We start from the raw sequence: 15,858 nt of genomic DNA on the forward strand, positions 1-15,858 counted from the left end.
CAATAGTTAATCTTTGCAATAGTTAATCTTTACAATAGTTAATCTTTGCAATAGATAATATTTCCATATTTAATTATAATACACATTGATGAAGAGAATTGAAGACCCATTAAATACATAACCTATAATTCTTGAGAACCTTTGGTGGCTTTACCTGATTTCTTAGGTAATAAGTTTTGGTGGATGTTTGGTAAAACACCCCCTTGAGCAATGGTGACATGACCCAATAACTTATTTAATTCTTCATCATTTCTAATAGCCAATTGTAAGTGTCTTGGAATGATTCTGGACTTCTTGTTATCTCTGGCAGCGTTACCGGCCAATTCCAAGATTTCTGCAGCTAAATATTCCAAAACCGAAGTCATGTATACTGGAGCACCAGAACCAACCCTTTGAGCATAGTTCCCTTTTCTTAATAACCTGTGAACTCTACCAACTGGGAAAGTCAAACCAGCTTTGGCTGATCTGGAAGTTGATGCTTTTTCTGAAGTTCCTGCTTTTCCTTTACCACCGGACATTGTATCTTGTTTGTTGTGGTAGTCAAAGCACTGGAAAACCAGCGAATCGTCCCAGTTATAAACCCACCGGTGAATTGGCGGTTGTTGTTGTTGTTGCTGATGGCAGCTAGTGCTCCTGTTTACACAGTTACCCCCTGCCTGTGTAACTGTGAGTCCGTGCCCCCGACCGCGCGCGGGCCTTGGTAAATTGGAGCACGCCGCGCGTACACCGGGGCACGGCCGGGCGCGCGCCCGTGCACCGCTACATCACGCAGTGTTAATTCAAGGGGGCGGCGGCAATGGTTTTGTTTTGATTAAACAACAAACAAAAAACACAACTTTTAAATATAAAAACTTGGATATCCCCGTTCTTTTATCGAATAACAACTACTTTTCTTTTTCATCCGTATAATCAATTGAAAATGGCCCCAAAAGCTGAAAAGAAACCTGCCTCCAAAGCTCCAGCTGAAAAGAAACCAGCTGCTAAAAAGACTGCTTCTTCTTCTGAACCAAAAAAGAGATCTAAGACCAGAAAGGAAACTTACTCTTCTTATATCTATAAAGTTTTAAAGCAAACTCATCCAGATACTGGTATTTCTCAAAAGGCCATGTCTATCATGAACTCTTTTGTTAACGACATTTTTGAAAGAATTGCTGGGGAAGCTTCTAAATTAGCCGCTTACAATAAGAAATCCACCATTTCTGCTAGAGAAATCCAAACTGCTGTTAGATTGATTTTACCAGGGGAATTGGCTAAACACGCTGTTTCGGAAGGTACTAGAGCTGTTACCAAATACTCTTCTGCTGCTAATTAATTTCTTTCTAATTCTTGTCCTGTTTTTTCCTTGTGTATTATATAGTTTCTAGTTTAAACTATGACTGTGTCAGTCTTGTATATTAGTCAAGAAACCTTGTTATGATTTAAATACGTTATTGTAGTTCTATTAATCACTCTAACTCTGAGCAATAATACCCCTGGCTGCAAAATAAACCAATACTCTTAAAGTATTACACTGTATAAAATAAAAGTATTACACTGTATAATAAAAGTATTACACTGTATAAAATAAAAGTATTACTTTGTATAAAATAAAAGTATTACTTTGTATAAAATAAAAGTATTACTTTGTANTGTATAAAATAAAAGTATTACTTTGTATAAAATAAAAGTATTACTTTGTATAAAATAAAAGTATTACTTTGTAAAGGTAATACCTTAGTCTTCGACCAAACGCATCTCTGATTCCCAATGGCTCTTGAATCCTTTCACTTCTTTAGAAACTTCATATCTCTGCTCTTGATTCTTAGTATATGAAAAATTTAAATATATAAAATTATCATTAATAACCTTGCAAAGTTTCATACCAACGTCGTCTATACCCCCCATCATTTCTATTTGTCTGCATCCCTTTTCAATCACGGCTTCTGAAAGCTCGGTTTCTGATCCTTCAACGTACGATAACAATAAATAGTACCCTTCAATGGGTTTCTGTTCCTTGACCGCCATACGAAACCCTCCATATAATACATCGTAGGCGTGTGCATCTTATCCTGCTCGTCAACAACTTCTGAATTGTGTTTGGCAATCAGCTCATAACAATTGGCTTCTCTAAGAAAACTCTGTATACAAATAACTTCCAGGTCAATTAATGCTTCTCCCAAACCTTACGCCTTCGAAACAACTTCCGGAATATAAAGCTTCATCACAACCAGATCGCCTGGTCTCTTGTCGCTGAGTACTTGCTTGAAAAATGGGAAGAATTGACAAAGTAACTCAACCCTAAACTTGTACACCTTTCTCAAGAATCCGTCTCCTGAAAAGTTCCATCCACGTAAAACTTCAAACCCACTCCACGATTCACATTGGCCAGTGACTTGGAAAATACTCTTGCGGCTGTCAATGTTAGCTCTAGCATTGGTTTCTTCGACAAGTACGTCCTTAATTGCAGCACGACGAAAATCAGCCTCTTCTTCAGGCTTCACCACTAAGGCTTCTTTAAAAACACAAATAGTCTCCTTCTGTCTTTCCTTACGAAGCTCTTCTTCTGGAGATCCTTCGGAATATAACCATGATAGAAAGGCGGCCTGAACGGTTATACACATATCCTTAAATGGTTATTCGAAATGAAACTTCTACTTCAGTGTCATTACACTTTGCCATTTTATCCAAATCGCCTTCATCAATCTCTAAGAAAAGAGTATGGTGGAAATTAGTTATAATACCACGAGTTACTTTGCAAACAATAAAGTTTGGACAAAAATTTCTCATGATTAACTTGAAATCATTATTCCATGTCTGGATTCCATCCTTAACCAAATTACTAAAGTCAGGTCCTAACGAATCGAGAAAAAATAAAGGTTCTCCATTCTCCAAATAAACCACATCTGGTCTACCTACGATTTTAACCTGACTAGTTTCGTCTTTAATTCTTACAAAATGGTCAACTCTTATTTGACGTCCTGCTACTTCGAGAAACCAAATTGTAGGATATTGAATGTATTCTTCGAAATCGCTAAAGCAATTACCCTCAGTAACAGGAACACAACTAACAATCTCATTAGATAATAAAAAAGCTTGAAGTATTCTCATCCACTTATCTTCGTAGTCGTTTGGATCTAAGTTTGAAATTTTCTCTCTATATTCTTGTTGAAAAAAATTCAAATTGCCAAAACATTCATTAGTAATTTCAGTTTCAATTCTTGGTTATATTCTAAATAACCTATTGCCAAGTTTAGAAATACCGATAATCAGACTGTAAACGTGTTCTAGTATCCATCCATCTGTATCAAAGTCAACCTCCAAAGGTATTGTGAAAAATGGAATAGCAGTATTTGCAAATAATTGTAAATCAAAGTTATCCCGAGAGTGAACTCGATATGTCAACTTAGATTTTATATGATACCGTTCAGAAGGACTCATTATTGCTAATAATTCAGGTATGACTATGTTGATGTATACTAACCTCTCACTTGGAAATCTTTTGGCCAAAGATTTAGCGGTGGCATTCTTAACATATTCTATTCGTTCATGTCCAGAAGTAGGTATTTCGGTTAATGGGGTAGGATTAACATACACTAATCGAAAGTTTTCTTCAAATATATCACGTCTTCCGCGGATGCCCTTGAAGTAATCATCCTGCTGACAATCATACCTTTCTAACAAGTCTTCTGGTGGAATGGAGTTAACATACACTATATTGTCAGTTGGAAAGATCTCCGCCAATGTTTCAGGTGTAAGGCAGTTGTAAACACTGTAAGTCCTGAAGTTTGAGTTTTTAGAATTTCACTGTAGCTACCTCGTAAATGTTACTTCATGGTGTTATGGTTTGAGTGAAAAGGTTAATCAATGTGAAATAATCAAATGTATTTATATTTATTAGCTTATTATAATGAGTTAAGTATTGCAACCGAATAAAAAATTTCTCTGCTTCGGCTGCAAAATCACAATATGTACGGATGTTCTGGTGTAGTAAAGAAATGGTGATACGCTATTCTAAAGTTCTTGATTGCAAGATACTTTTTGATGAACCAAAGTCAATGGTTAAACTATGTATGGAGTTTAGATATCTTAACTCAACCAAGCAATTTTGTATTCTGTTTTGTAATTTTATGTTTTTTCAAAGAACTGGAATTTTTTTCATAATTTTCACAACTTTCGTACAAAATTATATAAAGGTAATAAAGTAGACATCACCCAAAATCTTCATCTATTCCCTCCAATAATTGGCTGAAACCATCAACTTCACAAAATAAGCTTCTAAAATTATTAAATCACATCCTAAAAGAATTACCTTAAGAAAACTTAGCTTACCTTAAGAAAACTTAGCTTACCTTAAGAAAACTTAGCATAGATCTCCTATTAGCCATCTATGCAAATAGCCCATATAGACAATTTAAATAAATCATTTCGATAAGATGAAACTCCGTTTTCATTAGCAAATACACCTCACAGATAGTATTTTCAGCAGCAAAAAATTCATAATTATGCTTCATCAACCTATACTTTAAGCTAAAGCAAAAATACTTCAAATATATGATTGATCAAAACGAAGCTTCTCTCTCAGGCCAATCGATTTTCTACCATTTATTGGAAGTTCGTCAGTGTGGTCAATCTCAAAGCCAGGTGATATAATTTCTATGACATATTTAGTGAATAGTGAATATCATTTGATAAACGCTCAACGCCTCTATAACATTTTCACTAACATACTATTTTGCAATCTTCAATCTAACTCAACGGATTTTAAATTATTCATTGAATTTAAATAAACAAATACTTAGGATTATATAAATAGAGAATCAATACACTGTTTTCAAATAGCTAACATTGTCTTTCGATTTTAATTCTCAAGGTAATGTTTTACAACTAACATATAATATTCTGGTCCCGTATCAAGATAACTACTATATTATTTATCCGGTTTTTCGCCATACCACATTGAATTGCCATTATTTGTATTCATCAATAAATCAAGTTCTTTATCAGTATAATATTTCTTTCCATTAGTCTCAATTAACTTGATGCATTCATTTACTTCAATCTTTGATCTCCATGTATTTTCAATTATATCAGTTTGAAATAATTTGATAATGGAATTTAATGCTAATGCTTGTAAGCCTCCATTGAAGTTTGAATTGTAGTTTGAATTGTAGTAAAGAGATTTTCAATGAATGGTAATCTCTCTTCTTCAACCTTAAGGTTATACGTATTTAGTTTTTGTTTCTTAATTTCTGAAAAACCATCAAATTTCACCAGAGATTATTCAGGTAAATCTTTTCCTCATATCGTTATATATTTTCCATTGAATTTTAGATGGGTGCATATTCATGTATAATAAAAAAAGTAATTATTATCCTTAAAACTAGATTTTTGGTTTCATAATACAAGAAATAAAGAACTGGAGCATGATCAACAAGATTATAAAGAAAATTGTGTTCGAGTTTACAACATGTGTTAACGTTACTTCAAGACCGTTCTCTACAAACTAAGATAAAAGTGATAAAAATATATTCAATTGTAAATAGCTCTTACAAAGAACGGAATACGAGGTATCATCATTAAGTGTGGTATCTCCTGAGCAATATATATATAAATTTTAAACAGCCTATAAACCCTATAATTAAAATGCAACAAAAAAAAAAAACATCAAATAAACCGATGCATTGATTTATCTTTAAAAAATACTTATAGATGCATAACTTGCAAGCCTGATCGCATTTTCTCAATTAGCCTCGCCGGCTTACAATTACAGATTTTATTAACATAATTCATAGTTGACCTTAACTGTAGGAAATGTACATCATATCATAGTACTGATGAAATCATTTCGTCGGTAACGCTTCGTCAACCTAGCATAACTACCGTAAGTATCGAAGATAAAAACGTTAATGAACTACATCTAAAAGAGAAAAAACCTAAATATCTTGAACACCTCAGCTATACAATTTCGGATGGATGTAAAAAAAACCCTAATCAAAATAAACAAAAAATCCGAAAACATCTTCAGCAATTCCTTATTGCTATCATCAATACCTATGAAACAGAGCTCTATTCATCTGATTGAGGAAAATCAATCGCGCCAATACAAGTTTTTAAAATTCAGGTTCAATACTCACATTAAAAACCTATAATTGTATCTCTTTCAATTCTGAGCAATATATCCCAAGACGAGCAACACGATTGATGAGGGACCCATATCAATTGTTATTAAATTAGTTTCTTACTTAGACCAACCTTCACGTCATTTTTTAAGGAGAGGACGTGTTAATACGGTTGAAGAAAAGATTTACAAGGAAAAAGGAGATCATATAATAAAGCATACATAGCTAAAAAATTGATTTATACTAAATGAATATTTATTTAATTCAAGGCTGTATTTATTAAAGAATTGTTATTTATACATAATAATAAGCGCAATTTCCTACTTGATATGAGATCGGCAAATCATAATATAATGTGAATACTTGCATTAACTTTACAACCTCAAAATCTCAATAAGAAGTTTCAAAGAATAAATCAAACCAGTATTGAAAGGAAGAAAAAAAAATTCAAGAGTCTTGGAGTTAATACTGAACTTGAATGAAGTTCAACTAATTAATACTTTCACACAAAAAACCAGTCGATTAATTCAATTCCGAAGAAAAGCAAATAGTACCTATGATAGTGTGATATTAATTCCAATTATCTTCACCGCAATCTCGTGAGGGCATTACTCATTATGTTTCTTGCAATTATCATATATATTTTTATTTCTTAGTCATTGGTAAAAATAGATTATTTACTTTTCTTACAGCTTATTGATTTCTATCTACTTTTTATCTATACAGTTATTTTTCAGTTCAAACTTATAAATACATGTCAAGTAAAGAAAAGTAACAGCTAAAAGTTATCGTACAGAAATCTTAACCTTTTTTTTTTTTCACGTACATTTTTATATATTTGATCTAAATATTAACTATATAGAGATAGAGGTGTGCATAGTGGAAAATTTGAAAAAAACCACTTTAGTTGATTAAGAAAAGGATGGAATTAATTTATCGAGTTTATGATGATGAGAAAAAAGATACCTTTGTTTTAATGAGCCGACGAGTGAGGACCTTAGAAGGGACTGATGAAGATCGTCGAAAATTAACCATTTGACATTTAGTATTGACTATACATAAAAACAAAAAGCCCTTTTATGAATGCTTAGCTATGAATTTTAAAGTTATGTGATATTAGGGATATGTGTAGTTCAGAACTATAGTTTGAACGGCTGTGCTGTCGACTCAAGAGAGGCTACTTAATATATGTAATGGGCGATTTTGTTGATTTTATTTATTCGAAACACAGTTGAGGAAATGAATATACATCATAGGTATTGGCATGATGATTAATCAGAATTATATGGAAAAGAAGTTGAATTGTGTTTATCGGCTTAGTCACCCCAGCTAAAACTACTTCAGGTTTTGGTATTCGATAACGACTTTCTGATATTTTACAATCATTATATCAACTGATAATGTGCAGTGTATATTTGCGTAGTTGTATAAGTCATTGCTTATGCTGCCGTTCATCGTTTGAACTCACTATATTTACGTATCGATGGTTATTAAGAAAAGTGTTTTAGCCAGTAGGATCTCGTTGAATCAGAGATAAATTTAACTCTCAGCTTATTTCTCAAGTTTCAGCTAATGACTTATAGTTACTACTTCTTATTGTTGGAATCATTTTGGTTTTAGAGACTGCCAATCCCCCAAAGGCTTTAACAAATGGCTTCACGCATTCGTATTTGTTGAGATGTATACTTCAATTGCACGATATTTTCAATATAGCTACATTTTAGGGAAGTTTGTTCCCAGATTTGAACTCAAAGGCTCTCTCATTAAAGTGTTGCAGTACTATTAGATTATTATTCAAACATATGAATACGATGAAGTTGACTAATGCCCTTTTTGTATTATACTAGAAGTTTTCCTGACAGAATCGCGAATACTCTGACGATGAAAGATTAATGAATTTCTGATGTTTCGTCGCGAACTGAGTTCGAATTATAACAATCTTTGGAGCTGCAAAATAGTTGCAATTAGAGACTTTTGATCACTTTGAGATTTTACTTCATGCGCCTATTTATTTGAAGTTGAGATGAATTGGCTAGGTATTTCTAATGCTGGATTTTTTTGACAACCTTTGAGTCAGCACTTATATTTTACGGAAGTAGTTTATTTACTTGAGTTTTTAGTCGCTGTTTATTCGCTACTTGTTAGCTTAGCTTACACATTTCGAGTTCACCGTATAGATTAATAACATTTTGAATGTGTGCAAATATGTCTGGAAGTCTCCCATTTTAATTTTTTTTAATTCTTGAAGACTGTTTGGACAGCTTTAGCTTATCAGTTGCGATTAGTGTAATTCTGGAGCTTCCGGCTTTTCGGCAAAATTTTTACTCCCTCTAAAGTAGGATTTGTTTCGCCAACATGCTTACATTTTATTTCTTATTGAATCGTAGTTTTAAGGACACTCTAGGATGATTGTTGTTGAGTTGTTGATTCCCAGAGCTTATATATCCCTGTTGAATGTATTCAGATTTATCCCACGTTTAAGATATTATTACTTTTCTTATGGTTAGTTTGACAGTTCAAACATATTGATGCGTAACCTTATTATCTCAATATAAGTTTTCCATGCTCGGAAAGGGTCAACGAATTTTTATACCCACCTCATAAAATTTATTTTGACGAGATGGAACCCTGTTTTTAGGAAATAGTTCTTTTTGTTTGAGCCTTGTTGGTTTATCGCAAGAACTTAAACTTATCATCTAAAGCGAATTGCAGGATTTTTTTTGCAGCTGAGATTGTATAGCTTTTTTTTACACTTGTTCGAGATCGTAAAATCTGTATTCCTAGGTCTTGAAGATACACAGTTAGCATAACTGAGTTTTAGCGTTGAAATCGATTAGTCCTAATAAGCACTAGCTGACCTATTCACCTTTTTTTAAATCACACCTAATAATTCTTAGCCTGTTAGTGATTTTATGAAAAGAATTACTACCCAATAAACTTTACATTTGCAACTACTCTTAACGTACTGTCTTCGTCAAGAAAGATTCAATTTAATTCTATTGGCTGTGAAATTTTTGTTCATTGGTATAAGATGCTACGCCTAATAGGTAAAAAGTGGTGAAAGGAAGCAGAAAGTTTGTTTGAATATTAACCATATGGTAATAAATGAAAGTCTGTTTACTAAGAAACAAATTACAGAGGCCTTTGAGTGAGTGCATGTTGAATAGCAGGCTCATTTATGGCATTTTTAAGTTGATCAAAAATTTTTTGCAAGAAAGTATAGTCGTTAAGACAATACCGAAAACAGGGTTTTTGACTAGTTTAATTTAGTAAGCATGAAGCCTATACGTAGGATAAGATGGTATAAAGGAATTGGCTAACCTCGAAAAGTGACTTCGTGCTTGTCTTTTAAATTGTTTAAATTTTTGTCTAATATATTTCATCAAGATAGCTTGTTAATAAAAAAATATATAACAAATTTTTTTTTATAATGATAATGAATAATAATTGCCAATAATATTAGAAAGTGCTACGAGATTCTGATATAAATACTTAGTTTTCCAACTTGTTTGATTTTATTAAGTCAAGTCTTAATTTCTTTGACTTTTGATTATTCTGCGTTTAACCTTTGTGGAGGCTTTTCTTGCAACAACTCAGTTGAATTTTATTTAAACAAAAAGGTTTGGCGTTCCTTTCACCGTAACTTAAAAAAAGATGTAAATACTGAGTCTGGTCAAAGGGGAATTAGAACTTAAGATGCTCAGGCATAAAATTTCAAACCCCTTTTGTCTCGAATCCCTTTTCTAGGTATATCCTACTCGAGTAAACATTAGAAAGCTTGAAAGGGTCAAATAATTTATATAGTAAACGCTGTATCACTTAATGTAAGAGGAGTTTGTAATAGGATTTTGAAAAGTATTGATTAATATTTTGTTCAATTTTGCAAAAAAAAGTAGAATAATTTGGTAAAATAAGGTATTAACATTAAAAAAATACATAAAATTCCAATAAACCCAACCAAAACGACTTTTGGCATGTAATACAATAGCTTGAAGATTGATAAAATATATAGAGTCAAGAAAACTTTTATTGGTTGCAAATAGTCGAAGTCTCAGCTCAAATTCTTTTTTTGAGTGTTTTCGCTGCCAAAAATCAACAGTGGAACAAGAACATTGAAATTGACAATCATCAAGCGCAACCCCAAAGGACCCAGTATGATGGTCGAAGAGTTCCATACTGCTATAGCACATGATGGAATTTCTATGGGTTTGGCTGTGGAGAAGATTATTAATAAGTCTGGATTTTTAAACTTACATATCTAGGAATATCATGCTATATGCCAAAATGATATATTTATAATTTAATACATAAGATTTTTGATTAAGAGTACATGTATATACAAGCATTAAGGAAATTAAATTGTATCAAGATTCGAAGTTGAATCCCTATAGTTTTCAGGGGATTTTATACCCAAGAAATAGAAGAGTCTATCCCATTGGCCCTTTTTATGTAGCATTGCTAAGATTAAAATGGCGGGCAATTGCCATACCGAGCACCAAAACAATTTTTTAGCATGGAAACCAGCTGCTTGAAGGCCTTCAGCGGTTGGTTTGGCACCATTTGCGTAATTTTTCTCTTGTTGTTTCCAAAAGTTGAATGCCAAATAAGTTAACCAAATATTGGCAATTACCGAGTCTATTTGGAAAACCCAATCGGTTACACCGAAATAACTTAAACCAAAGCATAAAGGAAACATAAGTATAGAATAACGTAAAGCGACACGAGCATTTAATCTTGGATTTTCAGCAGCCGTCATGAAATATCCAGCACCTTTATATTGATCGGCAACGTTATGAGATAAAGCGTTGAAATGAGGAAATTGCCAGGCATATAATAAACCGGCTAAACACAAACCACCGGGGTGTAATAATGGAGATGAAGCTGCCCAACCCATAAGAGGAGGAATGGCACCAACTATGGCACCAACCCAAGTGTTAATGATTGATTTTCTCTTAAGAGAAGTATAAATCCAAGAATATAAAACAATATTCAAAGCACCCAAAAGAGAAACGGTTGGATTAACCCCCCAATATAACATCAGACAACCTATTGTACCAGTGGCCGCTGCAAACTGATATGATTGCTTCGGGGTGACTATACCACGAACAACGGGTCTTAAGGAGGTTCTAGCCATATGTTTATCAAACTCCGGTTCCCTACCCATATTAATAGCATTTGCAGCTCCCGAACAAAGGGCGGTACCAAGAGTTAAGAACGCTAATTGAGGTAATGAAACAGTTAAAGGAGAAAGTGAATAGGAACAGATACAACTTAAGGTAACTAAAACCGTTAAATTTGGTTTAGTAAGTTTAATGTAAGGATTTATCAAAGCCCGAAGATCCGTTTTGGATGAAGCTGAGGTGGATTTACATTTTGGTTTAACCGCAAAAGGGATATGATTAGATTGGGCATTTGTATCTGGAATGGGGGTTGACGTGCTTTTGACTTGGCCATTGTCCGAAGTAGATATTCTTTGGCCCAGAGGGGCATCCAGATCTTGACAGTTGAGGACTTTAGTGGCAACGTTTTGCAAAATCGTACCATTTTCTGGATTAGAAAGTGATTCATTGGAGGTTTTTGAGGATAATGAAGGATGATTTGGGTTTTGATTTTGATTTTGAAATTGAACAAATGTCGAATCTGAATGATTTTTATGCCTAGCAGGGGTACCTGTTATCAATTTTCTATAAGTTGAAGTCAAATACTGATTTCCAATGAAATTTTGTTGTTTCAGTAAGTTTTTGGTGGTATTTTTAAAGAAGAAATTGAAGTTCGAGGCATAATTAAGCCTGGGTATTATCAATTTCTGGGACATTATTAGAATAGATGGTTAATGATATAGGAATCAAATTTAGGAATGAGACAACGTGCGTCAGCTTTGAATCTTTCCTCTTATAGGGTAACAAGTACTATATATGAGACCAGTGTATCATTAAAAACAACAATCAAAGGCTTTACAAGCAGAACCAGAGGCACTTTAGGAGTAAGGAAGATGAAAGATCAAGATGAACTGATTGAAGGTTTGATCTTTTTTTTTTTTTCATTGAGTTTTTTTTTTCTTTGTTTTTTTTTTCGTTCTTTCCTCAGAAAGTTTTTGTGAATAGCTTTTCCAACCAATAACATGGAGAAAAGGAAGACTACAATGCAGCTACAAGAAGATCAAATGCTTTTCGTTTAGTTATAGCTATGGAGAGAATTACTCTTTAGAGGCCCCGTCACCTAATTCTTCAGTGGAAGTCGAAGCAGCAGCTTCGGGTTTATCAGAATCCAAATCATTTTTTGAATTTTTTTCATTCAATTGTTTATTTTCTAATTTATTTTCAATCAAGTCATGATAAGCAATGATTGCTCTTACCAAGGTACTCAAATAGACCATCATTAATTCGTCATTGGTTTTAATGGTGAAAGCAGTGGCCAAAGGATTTGAAGATTCACTTGGAGATTGACTATTTGAAGTTGAATCTGAGATTGGGTTTGCATGATTGGTTGGGTTAGTTAAGTTGGGTAATAAATTAAAGACATTTTGTAATTTACCCAAGATGGTATGATTTATTGGTAGTTTTTTTGAATAAACTTTATCTAAATAATTAGCAATTTCTCTTAATTTTTGATGTAAACCTAATAAGGATTGATAGCTTTGAGTAACCCTCAAGGATAAGTTACCTGCAGCCTGATCTCTAATGTCGGTTAATAAATGTTCAACCCCGATTTCTTCTGCTTCTTCCGCTTCGATTAATGAGGGAACGTGAACAAAAGTCCGTTCTGCAGCAGAACCATCGTTTTTAATATCGTCCACAGCATAATATGCATCAGTTGGAATACCAACTACTCTTGGTTGAACATCCACAATCAATAATAATGGATTTGTAGTATATTTTCTGAAAACATCATTGATTTTCAAATCGGAAGCTCTTAATTTTGGTCCTGAGTGATACCATCCAATTAATTTTTCTTTAGCATTGATTTTCTTGAACATTTCTCCCATGGACTCTATAAAATTATGATCTAAAAACCATACCGATGGGTTTTTTTCATCTTCTTCAAATGGAATAGCATAAGAATTTGTAACTTTTATAACATCACTGGTATTATCTCCCAATATAACACCAACCACTCTTTTCTTGGAGTCTTTGGCCACTCGATTATAATGGTCCACCACTGATAAAAGTACCAATGGTGATACAGTCACTGTTTTATTCAAAAATACCGATTCATTGGATGTACTCATTTCGCCACTTAAATTTTTCTGATAACTTGACAATTCCCAACAAAAACAACAGGAAATAAAAAAAAAAACAGCAAATAACTCTTCTTATACGAATCAATTGTCTACCAAAAGCCTTGATACTACTGATAATTCTCTTGTTCTATCTAATAATATTGCCTTTCAAGAAGAAACTCGAAACAAGTCAAAAACTCAAAAGAAATCGACAAGGGCAAAAAAACCTCCTCCAAAAAGTCGTGCGCAGCAACACTTTTCACCAAGCACCTTAAAAAATGACTGGCATCGATTGATTTGAAGAGAGAAGAAAATCACGATTAAGATGTTTGGACAGGTTGTTATAGGGCCTCCGGGGTCTGGGAAGTCGACCTACTGCCATGGGATGTACCAGTTTCTTTCTGCCATTGGAAGGAAGCTGTGTATAGTGAATTTGGACCCTGCCAATGACCGATTACCTTATCCAAATTGTGGACTTGATATACGAGATTTTATAACGTTGGAGGAGATTATGGACGAGTTGAACTTGGGGCCCAACGGAGGGTTGATGTACGCCTTGGAGAGTTTGGATGAAAGTGGTATTGAAGTGTTTATGAAGAAGATTGATGATTTGATCAAGGATCAAAATTATCTTATATTTGATTGTCCGGGGCAAGTTGAGTTGTTTACGCATCATAACTCATTATTCAAGATATTCAAGAAGTTGGTCAAGTCCCAAGATACTCGACTTTGTGTTGTTTCATTGGTTGATCTGATTTATTTGACTAGTCCATCCCAATATATATCAATTTTACTATTAAGTTTAAGATCGATGCTTCAATTGGATCTCCCTCACGTGAATGTCATTTCAAAGATAGATAAGTTGAACACGTACGGAGAACTACCTTTTAGATTAGATTATTATACCGAAGTTCAAGACTTAGATTATCTAACTCCTCATTTAGAGAAAGAATCCAATTCGGTATTGGGACAAAATTATGTTCGCTTAACCCAAATGATTGCAGAAATGGTCGAGGACTTCAACTTGGTATCTTTTGAAGTTCTATCGGTTGAAAATAAACAGTCCATGATTAACCTTTTAAGTATTATAGATAAAGCAAATGGTTATAGTTTTGGTAGCAGTGAAGTTGGTGGTGATACCATTTGGAGTGAAGCTACTAGACAAGGAGGGATGTCGGAGTATTTGGACATCGATATCCACGAACGTTGGATCGATCATAAAGAAGAATACGACGAACAAGAAAGAAAAGAACAAGAAGAACTACGTAACTCAGTTATAGATCAACAACAACCAAAATTAACCGAAGACGAAGAATGGGAAATGGCTCTTCAAGATTGGGAAAACAAAAGAGGTGGAGATGCACTTCTTCGTTAATTATAGACCTTGTATATTAAAAAAAATATGTATTTAATTATTGAACTAATTCTTTAGCAGCACTTAAATCTTCTTCTCCCTTGTAAGTTTCTAAAAATTGGCTCAATGCTTCTTTATGATCCTTGATCTTGCGGCTGACTTCTGGAACCATTCTTTGTGATTCTTCTAATACTTGAATCTGTTTTTTCAATTCGTATTCATCAGCGTTATTTGATTTCATTTGATCCACGTATTGTTGTTGTTCGGCAACTTCTTGTTGGTACAAGGTTTCTTCCTTGATAAGACGCTTCAATGCGTTGACTTTGATTTGTAAAGCACTTGGTGGCATGTTATCTTCACTTGTCTATCGGGAGTTGTAAGTATAAATATGATCTACTCGTTGATCTACTCGTTGATTTGGCGTCTGTTTTCATTTTTTTGAATGGGAAAAAAAAAATCAAAACTTAAAAAAAAAAAAAAAAAAAACTCTGAAGATCTGAACATTACTTTGAAGACTAGCACCACACTACTTGCTTAAATTGTTTTTGGTAAGACCTGATATCGTATAGAGGAGCACCGGAGACCAAAGACTTTTGCTGATACACCTGAGAAAACCGCTTATACTAAAAATTTTGAAGAAGCAAAAGTTGATTTCATCTCATCTCGATCTAGGAAAAGGCTTGATTTTGTATAATGACCGACTTTGTTAATCCTGAAAACGAAGCTTTGATTCAGGAGCAATTGGCCAGATCGGTGTCGAACTTAACCTTGAAGAGAAACCTACTTGTAACCCAACTAGATACTTATACTGATTTGAAGAAAACCATTGCAAATAATGATCAACTAGAGTCAATAATGGTAATGCTTGGTGATGGGTGGTTCGTTGATATGGCGATATATGAAGCTCAGGAATTCTTGAGCAAAAGAGTATCCCATATGAGAAGTACAATTGATGAATTCAATGCTAAGATAAAACATGGAGAAAAAACCATTGAAGAATTTAGAAAATTTAAAGAACTTACTAATGAGGGATCCGAGTCAAATGATAAAGTCAATGAAGAAGGCTTGCCTTTTATAGAGATACGAGAAGAAATAGATGACGAAGGTAATATTATTGAAGTTAAATTAAACGATGAAATTCAACCACCGGATGAAAAAAAGTCAGATGAGCAATTGCCTAACATAGA

General features: G+C 33.6%; 8 protein-coding genes across 8 annotated transcripts; 2 read left to right on the plus strand and 6 right to left on the minus strand.

Annotated features, from left to right (window-relative positions):
• Positions 1 to 122: 122 nt before the first annotated feature.
• On the minus strand, positions 123 to 617 carry HTA1 (Hta1p; the record flags this gene model as incomplete). The annotated part of the gene is made up of 1 exon (XM_020222775.1): positions 123 to 617. The coding sequence occupies exon 1, from the start codon at positions 516 to 518 to the stop codon at positions 123 to 125; it is 396 nt and encodes a 131-aa protein (XP_020075660.1). The 5' UTR covers positions 519 to 617.
• A 302-nt stretch (positions 618 to 919) lies between these two features.
• Positions 920 to 1,312, plus strand: HTB1 (histone H2B; the record flags this gene model as incomplete). The annotated part of the gene is made up of 1 exon (XM_020223623.1): positions 920 to 1,312. The coding sequence occupies one exon, from the start codon at positions 920 to 922 to the stop codon at positions 1,310 to 1,312; it is 393 nt and encodes a 130-aa protein (XP_020075661.1).
• A 361-nt stretch (positions 1,313 to 1,673) lies between these two features.
• HYPBUDRAFT_216532 (uncharacterized protein) lies at positions 1,674 to 2,200 on the minus strand. Its single transcript, XM_020223081.1, has one exon. It carries the CDS (start codon positions 2,002 to 2,004, stop codon positions 1,714 to 1,716), a length of 291 nt encoding a protein of 96 aa, XP_020075662.1. The 5' UTR covers positions 2,005 to 2,200; the 3' UTR covers positions 1,674 to 1,713.
• HYPBUDRAFT_153358 (uncharacterized protein) lies at positions 1,818 to 2,753 on the minus strand. The gene has a single exon (XM_020221501.1). It carries the CDS (start codon positions 2,598 to 2,600, stop codon positions 2,163 to 2,165), a length of 438 nt encoding a protein of 145 aa, XP_020075663.1. The 5' UTR covers positions 2,601 to 2,753; the 3' UTR covers positions 1,818 to 2,162.
• Positions 2,754 to 10,376: 7,623 nt separating this feature from the next.
• Positions 10,377 to 11,913, minus strand: HYPBUDRAFT_141178 (protoheme IX farnesyltransferase; the record flags this gene model as incomplete). The annotated part of the gene is made up of 1 exon (XM_020219783.1): positions 10,377 to 11,913. The coding sequence occupies one exon, from the start codon at positions 11,911 to 11,913 to the stop codon at positions 10,453 to 10,455; it is 1,461 nt and encodes a 486-aa protein (XP_020075664.1). The 3' UTR covers positions 10,377 to 10,452.
• A 344-nt stretch (positions 11,914 to 12,257) lies between these two features.
• On the minus strand, positions 12,258 to 13,394 carry RPN8 (proteasome regulatory particle lid subunit). The gene has a single exon (XM_020221502.1). It carries the CDS (start codon positions 13,324 to 13,326, stop codon positions 12,295 to 12,297), a length of 1,032 nt encoding a protein of 343 aa, XP_020075665.1. The 5' UTR covers positions 13,327 to 13,394; the 3' UTR covers positions 12,258 to 12,294.
• A 231-nt stretch (positions 13,395 to 13,625) lies between these two features.
• Positions 13,626 to 14,755, plus strand: HYPBUDRAFT_153360 (putative GTPase). The gene has a single exon (XM_020221503.1). The coding sequence runs from the start codon at positions 13,643 to 13,645 to the stop codon at positions 14,690 to 14,692; it is 1,050 nt and encodes a 349-aa protein (XP_020075666.1). The 5' UTR covers positions 13,626 to 13,642; the 3' UTR covers positions 14,693 to 14,755.
• On the minus strand, positions 14,730 to 15,020 carry HYPBUDRAFT_157746 (uncharacterized protein; the record flags this gene model as incomplete). Its single annotated transcript, XM_020222306.1, has 1 exon — positions 14,730 to 15,020. The coding sequence occupies one exon, from the start codon at positions 15,018 to 15,020 to the stop codon at positions 14,730 to 14,732; it is 291 nt and encodes a 96-aa protein (XP_020075667.1).
• Positions 15,021 to 15,858: the final 838 nt, after the last annotated feature.

The sequence above is a fragment of the Hyphopichia burtonii genome (genome assembly GCF_001661395.1).
Source record: "Hyphopichia burtonii NRRL Y-1933 unplaced genomic scaffold HYPBUscaffold_5, whole genome shotgun sequence".
Taxonomy (NCBI): Eukaryota; Fungi; Ascomycota; class Pichiomycetes; order Serinales; family Debaryomycetaceae; genus Hyphopichia; species Hyphopichia burtonii.

Excerpts from the sequence above, each read along its gene's own strand:
- HYPBUDRAFT_216532 (XM_020223081.1), bottom strand. The coding sequence starts at position 2,004 with ATGGCGGTCAAGGAACAGAAACCCATTGAAGGGTACTATTTATTGTTA.
- HYPBUDRAFT_153358 (XM_020221501.1), bottom strand. The coding sequence starts at position 2,600 with ATGTGTATAACCGTTCAGGCCGCCTTTCTATCATGGTTATATTCCGAA.
- RPN8 (XM_020221502.1), bottom strand. The coding sequence starts at position 13,326 with ATGAGTACATCCAATGAATCGGTATTTTTGAATAAAACAGTGACTGTA.
- HYPBUDRAFT_153360 (XM_020221503.1), top strand. The coding sequence starts at position 13,643 with ATGTTTGGACAGGTTGTTATAGGGCCTCCGGGGTCTGGGAAGTCGACC.